Source organism: Nelumbo nucifera, chromosome 4, assembly GCF_055504915.1.
Source record: "Nelumbo nucifera cultivar China Antique chromosome 4, China Antique-T2T, whole genome shotgun sequence".
NCBI classification, from domain to species: Eukaryota; Viridiplantae; Streptophyta; class Magnoliopsida; order Proteales; family Nelumbonaceae; genus Nelumbo; species Nelumbo nucifera.
In genome coordinates, this window is record NC_142652.1 from 30,259,555 (window position 1) to 30,279,485 (window position 19,931).

Consider the following 19,931-nt stretch of genomic DNA (forward strand, 5'->3'; position numbering starts at 1 on the left):
TCTTGGTGCTGGCGGTGGCGATCATGTTGACCATGCAAGGTGACTGCTCGTCCAAGATCATCAGGGTGTCGAGGTGAGGCGCCGGTGCCGCTTTTGCCTGTATCATGAAGTCCATTCCAAGGACAATATCAAAATCATCTATGTGGACGACGGAGATGTCAATCTCTCCATCCCAGGTGCCGAGTTGTAGTCTTACTCGGCGAGCCATGCCTTCAGTAGGTTTGGCACCTGTGTTAACTGCTTTGAGCCAGCCAGGCTCTTTGGAAACGGCCAAGTTAAGTCTCTTGGCCTCTGCAATGGATATGAAGTTGTGAGTGGCCCCTATGTCAACTAGGGCCCTGGTTGGCCTCCCGCCAATGGTTACATCAACATACCTCAGTCCTCTCTTGACTGAGGAAGGCTATTTGGAGGTAGCCCCTTTCTTCATCATGGCATTGAAAAGTTGGAGGGCGTCCACTCTTGACGCCTGGGTACTCCGTTCCCCATCACTCTGCTCATCATCACTTAGCTTGGCAATGAGGGCATTCAGCTTTGCTCGCTTTGGGCAATTCCTGGTGAAGTGCTCCTCCCCACAAATGTAGCAAATGGGAGGACGACTTGATCTCCCTTGATATCTATTGTTATAGTAGCTTTGACTTCCTTGTGGCTGCTTCCCCTTGTGGTGCTCGACTGGTTTGTGGTTGAAGGGTGGCTTCTCTTTCGGGGGACTTGGTTGTCTATCTCCCCCACTCGAATGTGTGGTACGCGGGCTGGCTGGTCTGCTTCCTTCGTCATCCGACAGTCTCTGTTCACCAAGTTGTTCGGCCACGGCCATGGCGGAGGCAAGGTCATGAACATTGCATCGTTGGAACTCGAGCTCGGCCCAAGGCTTTAGACCATCCATGAAGTTGAACAATAAGTCATTGTCTGACATATCGGTGACTTCTAATGTGAGGGCTGAAAACTCTTTAACATAGTCATGGAGGGAGTCGTCGTGCTTGAGAGTCTTCATCTTGCGACGAGCGAGGTATTCCACGTTCTCTGGGTAGAACTGTCTCTTCAGCTCTCTTTTAAAGTCAGCCCAGGTACGGATAACACACGTACCACGTTCTATATCAACACACCTTCTGCGCCACCACAACATAGCGACATCAGTCAAATACATAGTAGCAGTACGTACCTGAGTCATTTCATCAGTCACATTGGTGGCGGCAAGGTACTGTTCCATTTGCCACAGGAAGTTGTCGAGCTCTCATGCATTGCGGGTACCCGAATAGGGGGTTGGCTCCCTAATCTTGATGTGGGAGGGAGTATGTGTAAAGGAAGTGCTGGTTGGATTAGCGACGACCCTCTTCAGGATTGCACATTCTGCTTTGAGCTCCTCTAATTGAGCTTGGGTGTCGGAGGAGGCACATGCGGCGGACTTCATTGAAGCCCACTCCGCTCTCATTTCATCTAGTTGGGCCTGGACGACCATTGATGTGGAGGTGCTTCTTCTCCACGTTGCCCACTCGTTCTTCATCTCATCGAGCTAGGGTTGAAAACTATCAAGCCTGTCTTGGACCTGCGAGTTGGAGGAGCTTGCTTCTTGTTGGTGCGCAGTGCTGCAAATTTGTTTGAGCGTGCCATTGATTATGTCTCGGACCTCGTCCACGACTCCACTCAAGCGACCTTCAATCTCAACCAATGTGTTGTCCATGGCTTCCATGTTTTGATGCAGCTCGTCTATCGAGTCTCGCATCTCACCTATGGTGGCTTCGCAACGTAGCATGCGCAACTCAACGACTGCATGCTTGTTGGAAGATTTCTCACGTTTGCTGGGCTTCGGTTCCTTGTCCTTGCCGATGTCATCGGCGGGCGCATCATCGGCCTCATGGGCTGTGGAGCATGCTCGATCTCCTCCACGATGTCCCTGTTGTGCTTCATGCTGTCACTCACGTCGCGGGTCGAATGGCTTAAAAGGAGCTCCTGCTTTGATACCAACTGTCACGGGGATAATCGTTGGGGCTCCGTGCGACACTCGAAATGGGCGAGTAAGCCTATGCAACAAAGCAAACACACACAAAAAGACAACAAGGTGGAACACGAATTAGCAAAAGGCTATTTGTATTGCAATAATCTGTGGCAAGCACAAGCACACAGTACAGTGTCGAGGGGATCTCGTGCTTAACCTTTACACGCTTATGAGCTCACTCGACTACCTACCTCCCCTCCAAGAGTACGTTAAGCTTTTGGGGGAGTGACAATAAGAAACATAAAAAATGTGGGAAATCATACTACAGTATTACAATAATGCCATTGGCAATCCCCCCATACAAAAGTACATGCATAACCCACCCATGACACATTTGGACACTGGAGTGGCGGTTGTAGGCACGTTGGTTGGCACTTGATGGTGCGGCGAAGAAAACACTTGTTACATAGTGGCAAAATTGTTATAAGATCACCCACAAAACTAGGAACCAGAATGATCACTGATTTGTACCCGAATTTAATTTCTTGTAGTGGGGTGTGGAAGGGATTGAAACTTAATTTAAAGAGAGGGAATGATGTGGAGCGTCCGCTAATGTTTGAATTTTGATGAGTACTGACTGGAGAATTCGGATTAGCTCAACACTTTAGGTGTTCAGCGGGCTGTGGCTTGTCTTGTTGAACTGACTAGTAACTACTAATTAAAAGATAAGCATATAAATATTAGCTGCTGTTCACAAAGAATTGTGCACTATTCTCTATTGGTGTTTTAAACCCCTTAGCTACTAGTCTATTACTTTTTGCTTCATAGGGTGGGGATGGGGGATAGCCTATCCCCCATGCATGGTGACAATATCTGCTCCTCACAAATGGGCGCCTCACAGGCATATCCACCATGTACTGTTTTCTATGGGAGATGTTTCCGATAGGATGTGCGTGTGAGGAGCAGATCATCTGGTCTCCCATGCATAAAACACCGACGCTTTCACTCATAGTCAGGTTTGTACACTTGTTTACATCAGATCCCATCATTCCATGTGCCTGTACTTTCTCAACCTTTATTGCAATGGAATTTGATCCCAAGTCTATGTTCTAAATTCAATAGCTACTAGTCTGCTATTTATTGTTTCCAAGGTTTAAAGTATTGACACGTAGCCCGTATCAGCCGATATGTATCTTTTTGGGACCCCTCTGATATGCCCCTACAGTGGGTGTATCAAGGTCTGACCGATTCAGGGTGTGGAGGAGGCCTAAACCGGTTCTCTTGAATCAGTTGCGAAAAAAAAATTAAAAAAAAAAGTACCAAAAGCTGTATCGATTCGCCCGATATGCCCATACCAGCGTATCGATATTTTGAACCTTGATTGCTTCATGGGGTGAGGAGAGGGGAATAGCCCATCCCCCATACAAGGAACAGTGGCGTCTTCACCCATGATTGGTCACATAGCCAAGTTTGTACACTTGTATTTGCATCAGATCCAATGTGCCTATAAATTCTCAACCCTAATTACAATGGGATTAGATCCCAAGTCTTCGTTACAACGAACTTGAGAACTTGTCAACTAAGTTGGTAGTCCACTAGCTACTATTTGGAGGGTAAGGATTATGTTAAGAAAACATCATATTTGATTGGAAAAATTGGAGCAAATTATAATAGGAGGAACATGAATACTGGTTAAAAGGTATGATCTAATAATCATAAGATAGAGACTAGCGTTTATAAAAGCAGGTGAAAAGCAGGGAATCTGTCATTCATTTCACCCCAAAATCGTTTTTTGGCCAAAAACCGTTGATTTGGTCAGTGAATTGTTGACCCAGGTGGTCGAACTGTTAACCCGTTGACCTAGACAAACAGTTTTTGACCGTTTTTTTATTTTTTATTTTTTGTCAGAATGGGCGATCTATTTAGACCGAACAGTCAGACCATTCAACCCTGGAACTGGTCCCATAGCGATTTCTTGTCCGGTCCAGTTTTAAAAACCTTAGAGAACAGATATATTTTTTTTCCAGTTTAGTTAGAATTGTGGGAACGCCAATTGAAGTCCTCTCAGTTCTCACCCTATTTCTTAAAAAATGGAAAGACCGATACACACTTTGAACCTTGCCTCCTCTTCGGCCCTGTCCAAATTTGAACATGCGAGTTCAGATGGAGTTTCTGATCAGCTACCAACTCAGCATCTCAACCAGCCATCGCAGTTGTACATTGGGAACATCTCCCCGGTGCAATGTGCAAACTACATTTTGCCATGGAGATGGGTATCAGTCGCCGAACTAATGTTCATCATTTCAGATCCCTGGGATGAGGAGGCATGACAGATAATAGTACGTGACTTCTGCTACTAGCCATGTGACATGATTCCCTATCAATAATCGATCGAGTCACAAATTCACTATCTCTGGTATAATAGCGACGGGATTCCCTGCAAAATTGATCCATGAGCAAGTATTGGAAGAAGATTCAGAGAGGGGACCCCCACCCATTCTATTCATGGCAAAAGAAGGGATCAATAATCGCTTGTCTCTTTCATTCATATACACGTAAACTACTCCCGTGAAGGATCAATCAATCAATCAATCTCTCTCTCTGTAATGCCTGTTGACCTTCTTTTTTGGGTTGTTTTTTGTTGAATGGAGACTAAAAATTCAACAGAAACGGGCAATGGCTTCCCCAGTTCCCTTGTTACACTCGGATCCAGAGGAATGCAAGGGTAAATAGAAAAAGACATCTTCTATAGTTCTTGTTTAAGATAATAGACAACTGAAGAGTGAGTCAGTGACAGTGAACTTCCACAGGTTAACCAAAATGGACATCCATTTCCATTAGAATTAAGAATCACGGGTTTACTTCACACTCTGTTTCAGTAATACTATTCAAATTGGCCGTGTTTATTTGGGTTTGGGTCCCTGGGTGGTCATCACTCATCAGTTCTGGGTACCAGAAATGATCTGAGTTTGGAGTGTAGGAGCATGATTACATGAAGCTCACAGGGAATCACGAGCTTCGGCCAATTTGTTGGGCTACGTAGAAGCTGAATGAAGCTTTGAACCATCATCTCTTGAGAAAACCAGAGAAGTCCAATAAGTGATTATTCAGCCAAAGTAAGTTTGAAAGATGATAGCAATTGAGGATTTTTTTTTTTTTTTTTTAATCCAAGGCAAAATTCATTCATTCAAAACAAGATCAACTGATCAACGATCAGCTACAAAAAAAATCCTAAAATAGTCAATAACTAGATGGAACTTCCCCTAGGCCCTAGCAATATCAAGCCTATAAATTTGTTTTCTCGTACATTCCCGAGTAATGTATTAGTATTATTTCTATTGGTTTATTTCAATCCATGAATATAGGTGGGTGCTACGCAAAATTCCTGATCAACGGCATAAGAAAGATCTTTAATCTAGTTCGTGACGAACCCCTTACCAGTTACCACTGCAACCTTGGTAGTCACTGCTCACCTCATCATCATGCCTGTCTCTGAGGCATGGCTCTATGATTCTAGCTGGTATAATGCCTGTTACTGAAACACGAAACCAGTAGCTTAGTGCAGAAGCAAAAAAATTTGTTAAGCGATCTTTATCCTCTTAAGCCCGGACGAAGTACTTCTAAGTTCTAATAGTAGATCATCACTAGTTCACTACTCAACTGCCAATAGTCCATATTTGGCAAACTGAGTACTACGTGGGTGGGTAAATAATCTTGATCCGTGAAACAACTTCTCTTTCACTGGCCTATAAAATGGAGATGACCCACCTTTGGCCTTCGCTACATTTCAGTGTTTGGTTCCACCCCTTCATTGTTCAAACTCTCCAGTCTCCACCTTCCTCTTTCCTTTCTCTAAAGAGTCTGTGTGTAGGTTTAAGTCGTTTGCTTCTCATCTCCTTAGCTTACAAATGGATGAACCAGCATATTGCGGAGTGATCATGATAAAAACCCCGGCAGAGCAATCGGCGGAGAGGACCCACAAGTCTAGCTATGAGAACAAGCAAACCGGATACTACCGCCATGTTACAACTAAGGAGACCGTCTCGAGGGGAGAATACGTGGACAGGTCTACTGGGCAAGTTGGCTACAAGGAAGAGGTGAAGGTGAGCAGCACCTGCAAGTTTGGTAACGACTCTAAGGGCTACTCTGGTAAGTACACCAAGGAGGAGAAGTTCAAGAGCATCCATTACTGAAACAGCTCATGAAGAAGAATGAAGGTTATATTTATGTATTCTGGTGATGTTCTGTTAGTTTATCAGCTTCGGGTTTTGAAGGTGTTTTGGGAAGTTGGTTTGCTTTGTTTGTTCTAAACAGCAAACCCAATAAATACTAGGTCTAGATTTAGTTGGTGGAGGTTTCATAGGTCAGAGTTTGGATGGTTTTGTAACTTGGGTCTTGGGTGGATTATCGATTATGTAACATCCTTACCGGTGTGGTTGATGTCTATCTACATTTAGATGTTATGAACTTGTTATGGGTTTCTTTACTTCAATCTATTGACTATTGACGTCTACCTTGAAACTTTTAACTGTTCAAATGAAGCAACTCTAACTTTATCTGGTGGTTATCTTTTCTTGGTCCCAACCATCTATCATCCAGAACTGAAACAAATTTTGGAAGAGTTTTGTATATCTTTACTCCAAAAACAACCATGGAATAATTTAAGCTTCAGTACAACTAACATGTTAAAAAGTTCCATGCGAGAGTTTTGCTAAATAAAGAAAAAATAAATATTCCATTTCTAAGAAAAGACATTGGCTTGCTGGCAATTCCAGCAGTAAGAGTCTAGTCATAGGAAACATTGTTATGGTTCTTTACTTTGGCAAGTACATCAACAGCTTTTCTTTGCTTTTATTTCTGGGAGCAATGGGCTGACACTAGCCACCTTTTTAGATATTAGAAGGATAAGAGTTGATATCTTGAGATGAAAAGACTACCAGCAGTCTCTCAGTCATTGGCACTTGCATCTTCAGAAGCGTTACTTCCATCTATAATGAAACAACAAAGTGGGATTATTCTAAATATGAAATGCATAAAGAAAGTGACGTGAAAAAGGAAAAGGCAAGGCCTTGAGTAGCAATTTAAGTCATTAAACACACCTTCACCATCTGCAGGAGCATATGGAGATTTCCGGTACCGTGTTTGTTGTTGTGTGGGCTACACCAAAAGGAAAGCAGCAAGCAGCAAGGGACATTAGAACCGGCACAAAAATTCTATGTAATTAACATTTCAGCTTTTTCTTTCCTTCTCTTTGTGCAAAAAGACAAACATATTTAAAGTGCACATTAAAATATAACTAAAAAAATGAAATAAAAGAAAGGGATGACATCTTGTTTTTGAGAAGGGCAAGCACTTCAAACTCTGTCGATCTAAATTACAATACATCACATGGTAAATAAACCTAATCAGTTTCAAGGAAAGCTTACTCAACCCTACTTGTGAAGCATGGGCCTAAGCTGGTGAGGACCTGTATCCTTGAGAGGGTTCTGTAACTAGAACTCATTTGTTCCACTGGATAATCCGAACTAGTTAAAAACAGACTACTTATTTTAATCCTAACCTATGTATTTTTCTTTCTTTCTTTTTAATTTCCTTTTTTCTAATGGAAATATAGAAGCCAGTCTATGATATCTTGGAAGATTCACTTTTTTCTCCACATGACCTGCCAGGCTGCCCTCTCTGCAATGTAGAAGGATGATGAAGCCAATCCTAGCTGTCCACTGTTAGAGAATAAAAATCTCTTCAAGCCCAATGGGCTTTCATGCGAGGGGTGTGTTGGAGAATAAAAACCTATTCAGGGACCTCAACTAACAGCTTAAGCTTTTAGGTCGAACGGTTTCTTGATATGGTATCAGAGCCTGTTTGACCAAGTGGTCTAGTCTTCGATCCTCATCGCCCCCATTATAATTAATTAAATTTAAGCACAAGGTATGGGTGGGCCTATGCATGTCCACGCTTCAAGTCCGATGGACTTTCATGTGAGGAGGTTTGTAAGAGAATATAGAAATCTTCAAGGCCAATGGGCTTTTGCATGAGAGGGTGTGTTGGAGAATAAAAGCCTATTCAGGGACCTCACCTAATAGCTAGAGCTTTTAGGTTGAATGGTTTCTTGAGAAAGTAGGGAACCCTCTAGATTGTCACCTATGCAATCATCCAGTCAACATCAGCCATAAAACCCGCCCTTTTATTAATGGTTCTTCAAGGAGTGTTAGCCACTGAAAGTTCCATATTGTAATGTTAAACTTTCCCTAAAGAGATGTTTAATCGGTCTATGTAGCAAGGGATTTAGGGCTCAAGTTTTCCCCATTAATAGAGGATAGCAGGAAAAAGTGAGCTGTTTTGAATCCCAAATCAATTTGCTATATGGAAGTTCCTAAGCTTCTCTAAACAACTCAACAATCTCCAACTTGGCACTAGCTACATGTCAATAGCTAGCCATTCTTTTTGAGCAAGTCTTACATAAAAAAAAATATAAATTTATAACTCAAACAGTTGATATTTGTTGGCGAAACCATAAATACAAGGTTTGGCATATGGTATGGATTGGAAGATAGGACACCTAAGCAAGATAGAGGGCCCCCTACATGATGAATGGTTCAGATTTGCCACTCATCTCTCCATGTGGCAAATATAGGTTAGGTTGTGTAGGGAAGTTCTCTATTTGACAATTAGAAACTTTTTCTATAATATAAATATGTATAAATTATATTACAATCAAAAAGAAAGTGCAGCACCTCATCTACAAAAGTTTCAAGAAATGGTTGCTATGTCTCACCTACAAGAAGTACATAAATCATAATATAAAATGGAAAATATAATTTCAAGTGAGTTGTGAAAATAAGAGAGAAATTCAACCACTGAACTCTGTCAAAATGGAAGCCCTTCCTAATGATGGCAAGATCAGTATCTATACCTTTCCGTCCATAGAATCCAACATATATCAAAGGAAGTCATTATATTGTGGTTATATTATTACAATGGTTGTTTGTATTATGTTCTATGCATGTGTGTAGGCCAAAAAACTGATCTTCCACAGATCCAAACCTGAAACTTCCATAAGGATGATTCTTTAACAAATTGAGCTAGTAGGCCATATTACATTTTAGGCATTCAGTTTTACATTTTTCTAATCTTGTATCTATTTTCATTTCTATTTTTAATCTTCTTGTACAACAATATTCCTTGTTCACTGTAGAGCAATAAGAGGCCCTATTATCAGTGATGTTGCCATCAAGGTTCTAAATATTGATACAGACCAATGCACCGGATGGGGCGTATCAGTCTGTATTGTTGAAAACTTTATTTCTTTCAAACCCTGTTCAGGGGGGTCAATATAAGGCCTGTCTACCCACTGAAACAGGTCAAACCCTGAAACAGTGCTTATAGTCAGGGGTGTCAATTGGACTGGATTTGGTCCAAACTGATTCAGTCCAATGTGAGTCCATTACAAGTGGACCAGGTCCAATCCAATCCAATGGATATTTTGGACCATTTTGGACTGGTCCAATCTGTTCAAATTTGTTTTAATTTAGATTAATTCTAAAACAAACCTGGTCTATTGACACATATATTCTTATCTTCTATCAATGGACCAGATATTGGCTCAACCCACCCCAAACCAATATAAATTCATTACAGATGGACCGGGTCCAATCCAATCCAATAAATACTTTGGACCATTAAGTCTGGACTGGTCCAATTCAATGTCTTGTTGGTCCATCCAATCCATCCAAATTGATTTGGTTTTCCAATCCAAAACCGGTCCATTGAGACCCCTACTTATAGTAGCATATCAGTGGGTCACCGATACGATATGCATTGGATGATACGGGCCGATATGTTGCAAAATTTTGATCCTTGGTTACTATCACCATTTACCATCTTGGCCTAATATGTAGCAAGTTGTCTAACACTGAGAGAATTTCTTCTTCAAGATTTATAAATTATATTTCAATCAAATGACTGATTTCATTGGCAATTCAAACAAGTTTAGTCAACAGAGGCATAACCCATATTAAATCCAAATCAAATTTTTAATTTACAATAGCTTAAGCAATTAGAACAATTTTCCAAATATTTTTCCTTACAGCTTTGGTTAAAAGCTCCTTGTTGCAACCTTTGGACCTTTGAGAATAACAAGCCAACTTATTTTATCCAAGGTCTTAAAAGAGCAAGTTTCATAATTCTAACGGTTCAAAAAGAAGCCCCAAACCAATAGTTTTTGTTCAACCATTTAGTATTTAAAATTCAAGTAGTTAAATATTAGAATAATGAAATGAATCTAAGACACAATTTTAACACAGTTACATGATATCAAAATGAAATGAATTTATAAATAAAAAAGAAGACAATAAAACAAATAAAAGAAAATGAAGATGGAAATGAGAAAGAGGGTGAGAAAATACAACCAAAAGCAACTAAAACATCTCATCTTTAAGAGAACAAATGTAGGGGCTGTTTAATAACTGCTGATATAGGTGCTGAAAGAATAATGTGGAAAAGATTTCAAATTTAAGAATGATTTAAATCCAGGGGTATTATTGGTATATGATAAGACTCTTAGGGGTAAAGTAATCACCCCAAAGGTGATGCTTCATCATTCAGCAATTAAGTAGGTTTTGAGTTACTGAAATGCTGAATTGGACATATCTAAATTTGGAAATCTTTTCTGCATTCAGCTTTCAGCACCTGGTGACCAGGGTTCAAATCTTGGAAACAGCCTCTCTGTACGTGCAGGGGTAAGGTTGCATACATCTGTCCCTCCCCAGACCCGCATTGGCAGGAGCCTCATGCACTGGGCTGCCCATTTTTATTCAGCTTCGCACCTATTTCACTAGTTATAAAATACCACCTGAGACCAATACCTGCAATTTAGGCCTAAGTGCCTCAACTGGTCCTTTGGGCTTCTCTACAGGAGCTCCTTGCTGTTACAGTTCAAAAGTTCTGAAGGATATTAGGTTTTACTCAAATACAGGATATTACATTTAGATATGAATGCTTCACTCTTGAAATAAATGCACTAGCCATGAAGAGATAAAGACCAACAAAGCCAAGAGCACCTTTCCAAGTGCCCAATCAGCTGAATCAAAATAAGCACGTTCATGGTCCTGAATTAAAAATACAGAGAATTAAACAAAAATTAGCAAACATCTCAACCTGTCATAGTGAAATGCATAGTGTCAAGCACTTCCAAAATAAGATTAGCTACCTTAGAAATAAGTGGTGGCTTCTTGGGCACAATTCCTCCATACTTTTTCTTAATTGCTTCCTCCTGCACGGTAGGAGATACCATATACTTCAGGAATTGTTGGATCTAAACTTGAGCAAATGGAAATAAGTATACAAGACTTTAAGACATAACAGTATGTATAAATATATAAAAACGTAAGTATAAGATTCCTTTTCTTGTAAAACTAAATACTACAAGTTTTTGGCAAGTTGTGCATGTATGTAAGGGCAAAATAATATAGACTACCTCCTCCTGGGGTGAAGGCATGGATGGTTCAGGTTCCCCTTCCTGTTGATGTGCTTTGTCACCCTCCATTCCTAAAATATTTTTCTTGCACCACCTTATGGTATAGCAGCTGCAATTACATTTTAAGTGTTCAACAATAACTACCAATACATAATCAACCAATTCGAGCAGAAAATTTAATAAAAACTAATATACTTGTAAATGAAAACCTGTCACTGACAAAAAGTAAGAAAAATATTAAATCAGCCTAGTAGGCAGGTGCATATCAGGATAAGGCTTCTTAATCCCAGAATGATATCCTTAACTAACCATGGATTACTTAATTTGATTCAAGAGTTCAACTTAACTGGAAATGCATTTCCTTAAAAGAGTATATATGATACTAAAGAGGTCAAGTTACTAGCATCTCAACCAAGAAATAGTATGACTGTTCTCTGCATTGTAACTAAATACGTAAAGAAGAAAAATGGACAGCTAATACTGCATGTGGTCAACAGAGAAAGGATGACAAGTTGCCAATTTAATGCTTCCAAAAAAGGGTTAACAAGGGATTTGAAACTCTGACTAGATCCTAATTTCTCTGTTCCACATGAAAACTGAAAGTTTCTTATCTAGCTGAGTGGCATGAAAAAGTGTATGTGTTCCAAATAAAATGATATAGGGATAAAAAATCTCAACTTGTCAACTTAATTTCAAAGGGCAGCAAAATTGATAGTTGGAAACAGAAAGTTTCTATCTTTTATGTCTAAAACTATGAGGGGTCCACAAGACAATTTTCTTCTGCAACTACGTTGAACCCTATGTCAATGATTCCAAAGCCTTCAACAGAAGAAATTGATCCAAGTGCATCTGAAGTAGTACTACTAACTGTTCATCAAAACAACTCAGATGGAATTGAAAAATAGATGGTTAAAGTGAAGCCAAAGCAACAGGAGGCACCAAGTCACTTCGGTCTTAAGATGATATCTAGGCCATCAGAAATCAATTTTCTAAGTTCAAAATAACTAATATGTTTCTGTGGAGCACTGTTTGTGTGTTTAACAACAAGGATCAAAATATCACAACGTATCAGCAGATCATTGATATGCTGTTTTTATGTTTTTAAGGCATTTTTAAAAAGTCTTGATTTTAAATGTTAAGTAATAATATTATTTCCATCTCCTCTGAAATTTTTGAAAAAAAAATACAAAAAAAGCACGAGGTTCAAAGTATCGGTACACTCCTTCCAGCGTATTGGGGTGTAGCAATATTTTGAACCTTGTTTGACAATACACCATGGAAACCCCCTCATTACTTGCATTGTATTGAAGATCCAAGGTATGGTGAAAAATAGAAAGATGTAAAGAAAAAGATGATGGCACATTAATGAGAGGAAAGCATTTCCTCAAACCCTTGCACATGAGATGTTTCACATGTAGAAAATTGAACAAAAACCAAAGATATTCAAAACAAATCAATTTCTAAGTTTGCGGATAAATAAATTCGCTTGAATTGCAGTAATACGGTTAACAAAGCAGTTGAACAGTGGATTTCTACCATCTAAGACCGCCCAAGTTTTGAAAGTTGAAAATTAACTCTGACAACAGATAACTCGATTGATAATCATTGAATGAAATATTTCTCAGGCATTTCATCAACTGGCAACATGAAGCAAAGCAGGAACTAGAAGATGCCAACTCAATTAATAATTCTAAACCATATTGTGGCTTAACCTATAGAAAAGCCTCAGAAACTTTTTTCTCTTCTGAAGAACAATTCAGGTTTCTTAAGTACTTGCAAATAGGTTTCGTTCAAAAGCAAGATGTGCAACTGAAATTTTGGAAAAAGTAGAATGTGTTAATAATCGTGGATGAGAAAACTTAAATGTTCTATCCTCTGACAATATTATGAATCCAGCTAGCCAAAATTTGCACACAGTAATTAATTGTCCCATTTTAATAAACGCAGGGAAAATGCTAATACTGAAAATCCACGAACTTGTGGTTTTATTAGCATGATTCCTAGTTCAAGCTCTTGCTGTTTCTGAACTTATGGTTTTATTCTCTATTCACACATTAAATGACCAGTGCCAACTCCACGTCCCCTTTCATATATTCAACAGTCAACTCATATCACAAAAGCGTATTGATAAAGAAAGCGAAAAAACAAAAATCCAAAACACAGTCCGAAACTACATTTCGAAACAAAAGACAATCAATGAGGCGAGAAAATTAATAAATCAAACAGAATTATGAACAAGAACTTACAGAAAATATACAGAAAATAATCACCACAATAAGAATGAAAATAAGGACATTGCATGCTGACTTGTGATCTATTTCTAAAAAACAAAAGAGCACTCTTGAATTGTTTTCATGATTCCATGCAAACATAAATCAAACAAATGGAAGATAGAAATTGCAGAGAAAAAGAGATTAAAATCTTAACGGAATTTCTGGCCTTTAATTGGAGCCTGATAGAAAATAGATCAGTCGACGACGAAGAACAAGAATCAGATTAGAAAATGAATAGATGAACAAGACTTGAGAATATGAGAAAGCGTACGGATTTTTTCTCTTTTCCTTGGAATCTCCAGCTTCAGAAAAAAAAAAAAAAAAACGCGTTTGAATTTCAGAATTTGCCAATTTTGTCCTGGTAAGGTAGTCGAAGACGGAAGGCTGTAAAGACGGAAGACTTCGCAAATCGCAACCGGAACTACATTGTAGAATTAACAAAATTTATAGGGGTAATTATGGAAAGAAATTCTTAATATCCTATTGTTTTGGATTTTTTGGAACACAACGGGATATTGCAGCACGTATGTGCAACGGGTTGGGCTGGGCTATTGCTTCAGCAAAATGAACTTGGGCTGCCTTAGCCCAGCTGCTCACGGTTCGGTTAATCGAACCAAGCGCTTATTTTTGAAACTTTCGATTTTAGGAGAATCGGTAACCGAAATCGAATCAAAGTCGATCGGTTAACCAATTGATTGGTTTGGTTAATTGTTGGTTCGGTTCATAGATTTTTTGCTTTTATATTTATAATATATATTATAAAAAATTATATAAATATATAATAAAAACTAAAAATACATATAAAATATTATATTGTAAATAATAATATATTATATATTACAAATATATATTTATATATATTACATATTTATTAATTTATAATATATAAATAATATAAAATATATGATACATATAAAATATAAATAGACTAGTATACATATATAAAATATATGTATACTAGTCTATTCGATTAACTGTCAGTTTTTTATATTAGTTAATTGAATCAGAATTGGTACCTTTGATATTTTAAAATACTGAATCAACCAATTTTCTTAACTGGAATTTTCGATTCAGTCTTGTCGGATGAATTTGGTTTTTCTTGCTCACCCCTAGATTGTGTCAGGTCAGGTCGGGTTTGAAAAATGCCAACCCAATTTTCAGTTTTCACTTTGGGTTCGTTTAGATTGAAATATCAATCAATGCGACCAAATCAGGTCAGTTCATTTTCGATCCAATTATAAATGAAACCAATTAAATCCAAAAACATTCAAGATAGATGTTTAGCATTCCTCTTAACTTGCAGTAGAATTTTTTGATAAAAAAATTCTTAAACTACCCCTATAGTGTTTAAGTAAAGTTAAGTGATGTTTTTTTGAGAAAAATTTCTTAAACTATTCTTACTGTTTGCTACCTTACTGTTTCTAAAATTTGACCTTACCCGTAAGTGATAACATAAATAAAATATCGAATTTGTTCTTCACTATTCATCAAATTTCAAAATAAAATCCAACTGATGATCAATTTCGATGATGATGCCTGATCTCTTTTTCCCGTAAACTGTGTGTTTCGCCACCGTAAGATGGTGAAACAGCCATTTTCCGATGAAACGCCTAGGGGCGTTCACTAAAACTCGTCGTTTGTTTTGGACTTAATGTGTTTTCTGAAACAAAGGATCATCCCACTCCTAGACTCTTTGTTCTTTAAAAACCATTGGCCATTGGTGACCAAATGCGTCGGTTTGTCTATAAACATTAACCTCCGACACTGTTCCGGCAAGGAACCTGATTTTTCGCAGTCAAAACCGCCCTTTTTCTCCAAAACAAGGGAGCATCTTACTCCCTTCACTTTAATAATCACCAACCATTGGCAACCAAATGGGGAGCATCTTACTGCACAAAATTTCTAGAATCTGACCCGGATTCATTGTCTTCTTAACCCGTTTTTTCTATAGTTGTCGTTCGACACAGCGACCATAGTAGTGAAACAGGGTACCTTTTTTCTGGGATTTTCCCGATGGAAAACAATGATCGGTTCCTAGAACTACGTCGGCGACCATGATTTCTGTAAAAATCAACGTTGGCAGCCCAAGAACAAAATAGTTAACACTCCACCGACCTGGAGCGGCTATGAACAAGCGAGGGGTGGTCAGCTCGGCGAAGCGAAGGGCCTTAAAATCTTAGAGAAAGAACGGTAGGGAAATTTTGACTGGCACAACCAGTCAGTTCCCTATGAGAGAAGATGATTCAGACGGATTCCCAACCAGCCCATCTTAGCACGATAATGCGCTCTTTGCGTGCACTAGCCAATGAAAGAGACAGGCAGCGCGCCACCTTACATAACTAGCCTAAATAAATGTCTGCCATTGTCAGTAGTATGGGAACTAAATCCAGTTCCATCACTGAACAAGGAGAAGCAAGTCCTGATAGTCGAAATATAGAACAAAATGGTGACACCCTGCTAACTATACAGAAAGTTGATCTACATGGGGATATTTCTGCAAGTGAATCTCTTCTCAGAATGGAAGATCAGAAAAGACTAACGGAAGCGCTTCTGGAAAGATTTAAAAACTCGCATTTTTTTTGTTTGAACCACAGAATCAGCTGAGCCATTTTGGTAAAAAAGAAGTACATCAGGATCATTTTTTGAATCATCTGAGATGGTTGGGGAAAAGTTAATTGTATTGTGCTTTTTCCATCTTTCCTACTCCTCTGTTTTGCTCACTCGTTCTGAAAGTCCACCGCTGCCACTGCGACTTACCGTATCAGCGAACCATCGCTCTCTCCCCTCTTCCTCATTCTCTTCCCTCTTATTTCCTCTATATCACTCCCTTTGCTTACTCTCTCCCCTAGCTGGACTGGTTCTCTTCTGTAACCGGGAAACAGAGGTAGAGGATGACTTGAAACGTCATCGACAAGGATCGAAGAAGAAGAACTTTGGCGACTGGACCGGCCCTGCTGACATTCAAGTCAAGGTGTATCGCCTCACACATTCGAGACATAATCCAGGTGGTGGTGTTTTAGGTACGGGGAAGAGAGGAGATCGAGCACGCCGGTTCCAACCACAGAAGTGGCAGAGGCACTTGGTGCCGTCTATGCGCATGGCTTTGCAACGGCCGTTCCCTAGGATGAAATCGTTGCTGAATCTGCCCAATATGCTGTTAAACCTCAACTGACAGAATCGTCACATCCCTGAATAAGAGCGGTCGTTCCCCTTTTTTTTTCTTCTTCTTCAACCCACAGCTCACCTCAAGCGATGATTTGGATCTAACACCCAAATTGCTGATTTTATACCAGAAATTCAACGTGCCTTTGGGTTTTCCGACAGTGAGATCAATGTTCAACGGGTGCTGCTGGAGCAGGTTTTTCTAAGGATGCCTGTGTTGAGACGAAGGGGAGGAGGGTAATATTGGGTTTCGAAAAAATTTTATAAGATACGTGAGGTCACATGTGCATAGATGTGATAGAGGTAGAGTTCATCAATTATCAGCAACAGTAGAAATATGACTAGACAATAGTGAAACAATAAGACTATACTTAGTCAATTTGGCAAGTAGTAAGACTAGTTTAAGAAATTTACGGTTGGAACATAAAAGTCGTTACCCAATAATGATATCATGTAAAGTAATTTGGCTGCAATTAGTTATACCCATTTTCCATATTCACATCCAACATATTAAAATCGATTTTCTTTTTGTTTGGGAACAGACAATCAAGGGTTTTATGATTGTTCTCCAAATTATATATATGATTAAGTGGTTCTGACACTAAAATCCTTTCTTGTTCTGGTTAGTTTGCATTTTTTTAAGCAAGCAAAGATCAAACTAACACTTAGCTTGAAAGGGAGTGCCAAGGACTATCATTCATGATACTTCAACATGTTGTCCACCAGGTTCAAATATCTCATTTATGATTAGCTCCTATAACCCTTATGATCCTTCCCATAATCACAAAAAGAGCATGCACCATGTATGTCTGCAAATAAAAAAATGAACGAGTAAAAAGATGAAAGGATATTTAGGCCATGTTTGGCTCAAGTCTCATCTTTTTTCATTTCTATTTAAGATAAAATTCTAAAATGGATAAGAATGTGTGGAATGAGAAAATATTGCAATGAGTCAAATACCTTTTTCCTAAAAAATGAATTATTTTCAAATTGATAATTGTCCTATATTGTTTCATTTTTACTCTTAAAAAAAACTGCATTAGTCATAAACCTCCGGTCTAAGTCTCCAAAATCATTGACATAGAATGTCCAGCGGTCAATGCCCGGCATAAGTTTCCACAGCAGTCCGCCAATAAACATTCATGGTGGTGGGTTTGTAGACTTAGGCCAGTAGTTTATGACCACTAGAATAGAGTTCCTTTAAAGAAAAAAAAATTAACAAGACGGGGCTGATTATTTTTCATGTTGCAAGCTATATCAAATTTTGTGCTATAGGATGATTTTTTCGTTATGAAAATAATGAGGCCCATGACAAAATTTTGTAACCAAACGTTTTAATGTTATTTATTTTTGTCCATTCTTATTCAAAATAAATAAGAATTAAAAAAATGAAATTTAGAGCAACGAATCAAATATAACCTTCAAATTTGAAAGATTCTTTTATTACACTTAGTCAAATATGATAAAACAATAGTGTTAATTTACTAATTAGACTTAAAGATCAAAATATTTAAACTACTATTAACAAACATTAGCGTTATATAATGTATTAAAATATTATTATTTAACTTTATGACCTAAACATAAAGCCAAGGCAAATATCGACATTATATATAATTTATAATATTACAGGTTTATCCATTCGACCCGGACAGCTGATCTACTGGAAAAAATGAATCAGCCTCCAAATCGGGTTTTAAAACACAGGTTACCAGTAACCACTGCCCCAAAACATCAGAGGAAAGTCATGCCTATGGGCTAGCCCATAAGATGTACCAATCTGCTTGGATCAGTTCTGTCAATTAATCAGATTCAGATAACTGGGCAGAAATCAGCATGGTTTTTAAAAATGAACTAGTGATTGAACCGGTTAGGGGTCTGATTATTAGTTTGAACGGTCCAACCGTTTAACCCGAATGACTAGTCCATTCAGACAAAAAATAAAAAAATAAAAAAATTAGAAAACGGTCAAAACCATTCAAACGGTTAATCAATCAGTTCAGCGGTTTATTGACCAAAATCAATGGTTTTAAAGGAAAACAGAAATGACTGATTCCCGGTTTTCCGGTCCGACCGTCCGGTCCGGTCCGGTTTTGAAAACCATGGAAATCAGGACTTCGGTGAAGTCATGCAGGTTTGATTGACACTATAACCCTGCTGTGCTGGTTGGTGTGATGGGCCGTCTGTAGGCCATGAAGACTCAAAGGCCTCGATCCGGTCTCACATCACTTATTGGTGGGCCATCAACTCGCAACTGCTTCAGAGGGGAATAAAAAGTAGTTGGACTTTGGGTGAAAGTGGCCCATCCATCAGTTGTGCTAAGTTGTTTCGAGGACCATTACATATGCCTGATCCTGACTATCAGATCCGTTTAAAGCTTACTCAGGACTGATATGACTCGTACCAACAATCACAAGGCACATTTGGACGGTTCATATGCTGAGACGACCTCAAGTCCTCAACAGATTTTCACTAGATTTTATAAAGAATGCAGAAGGGATGCGTAATACGCACTTCTTGCTGTTGGTTATTTTATATTTTATATATTTTATATTTTATTTTTTAATTTTCCCGGGTGATTATTACTCATGGAAAACAACGGATCCCCCTTTGAAGTTTCAACCTTCAACCTTCAAAACCTACGCAGGCGTTTGTCAGTCTTTCGACCTAAAAGAAATCAGGCTAAAAATTCCGTAGAAGCTTATATTTGATTCTTCAGTTCTCTTCCGTCAACGGCGTTACTCAAAACCCTAATTCGATCAAAAGTTTTCCTCTAAGCCACTAGCAAAGCTTCTTCGTGTACCAGTCTATTATCGACCGGATTTTTACTATGTCTTCAATTCTTTTGCTTTTGCTTCTACTTTATTTCAGCTTCGGAGTATCATCTATTTCTATCGGATCTCGGTCGATTCTTCGCTCTCTTGGTGATCCTGATCCTCCCGATGCCGCAGTAGATTTGAATATCACTAATTTCGATAAAGTTCTCAGGGACTCTCCGGCTTCGTTCGCCGTCGTTGAATTCTTCGCTCATTGGTGGGTATATCCTGATCCATTTCATATGTTGTTCATCATAAATAGAGTTCACTAT

The 19,931-nt window shown here is 38.8% G+C and overlaps 2 protein-coding genes across 6 annotated transcripts in view; one reads left to right on the plus strand and one right to left on the minus strand.

Annotated features, from left to right (window-relative positions):
* Positions 1–6,566: 6,566 nt before the first annotated feature.
* Positions 6,567–14,094, minus strand: LOC104587747 (uncharacterized). Of its 3 annotated transcripts, none has more exons than XM_010245468.3 (7): positions 13,953–14,094; positions 11,409–11,517; positions 11,142–11,204; positions 10,993–11,040; positions 10,798–10,857; positions 7,033–7,090; positions 6,640–6,921 (listed from the first exon to the last, which is right to left on the minus strand). In XM_010245468.3, the coding sequence occupies exons 2-7, from the start codon at positions 11,475–11,477 to the stop codon at positions 6,881–6,883; spliced, it is 339 nt and encodes a 112-aa protein (XP_010243770.1). In that variant the 5' UTR covers positions 11,478–11,517; positions 13,953–14,094; the 3' UTR covers positions 6,640–6,880. The 3 variants fall into 3 exon arrangements, with proteins under 3 accessions (XP_088742773.1, XP_010243770.1, XP_010243769.1); XM_010245467.3 differs by having other exon boundaries at positions 13,836–13,995; XM_088886647.1 differs by lacking the exon at positions 10,798–10,857 and having other exon boundaries at positions 6,567–6,921; positions 13,836–13,996.
* Positions 14,095–19,406: 5,312 nt separating this feature from the next.
* Positions 19,407–19,931, plus strand: part of LOC104587749 (sulfhydryl oxidase 2-like) — a 51,387-nt gene continuing 50,862 nt past the window's right edge. Inside the window, exon 1 of one of the 3 annotated variants that reach the window (XM_010245469.3) lies at positions 19,407–19,876. In XM_010245469.3, the coding sequence (XP_010243771.1) occupies positions 19,674–19,876 (203 nt within the window). In that variant the 5' untranslated portion in view covers positions 19,407–19,673. The remainder of the gene's footprint in view (positions 19,877–19,931) is intronic. The other 2 variants (XM_088903203.1, XM_010245470.3) reach the window with 2 other exon arrangements.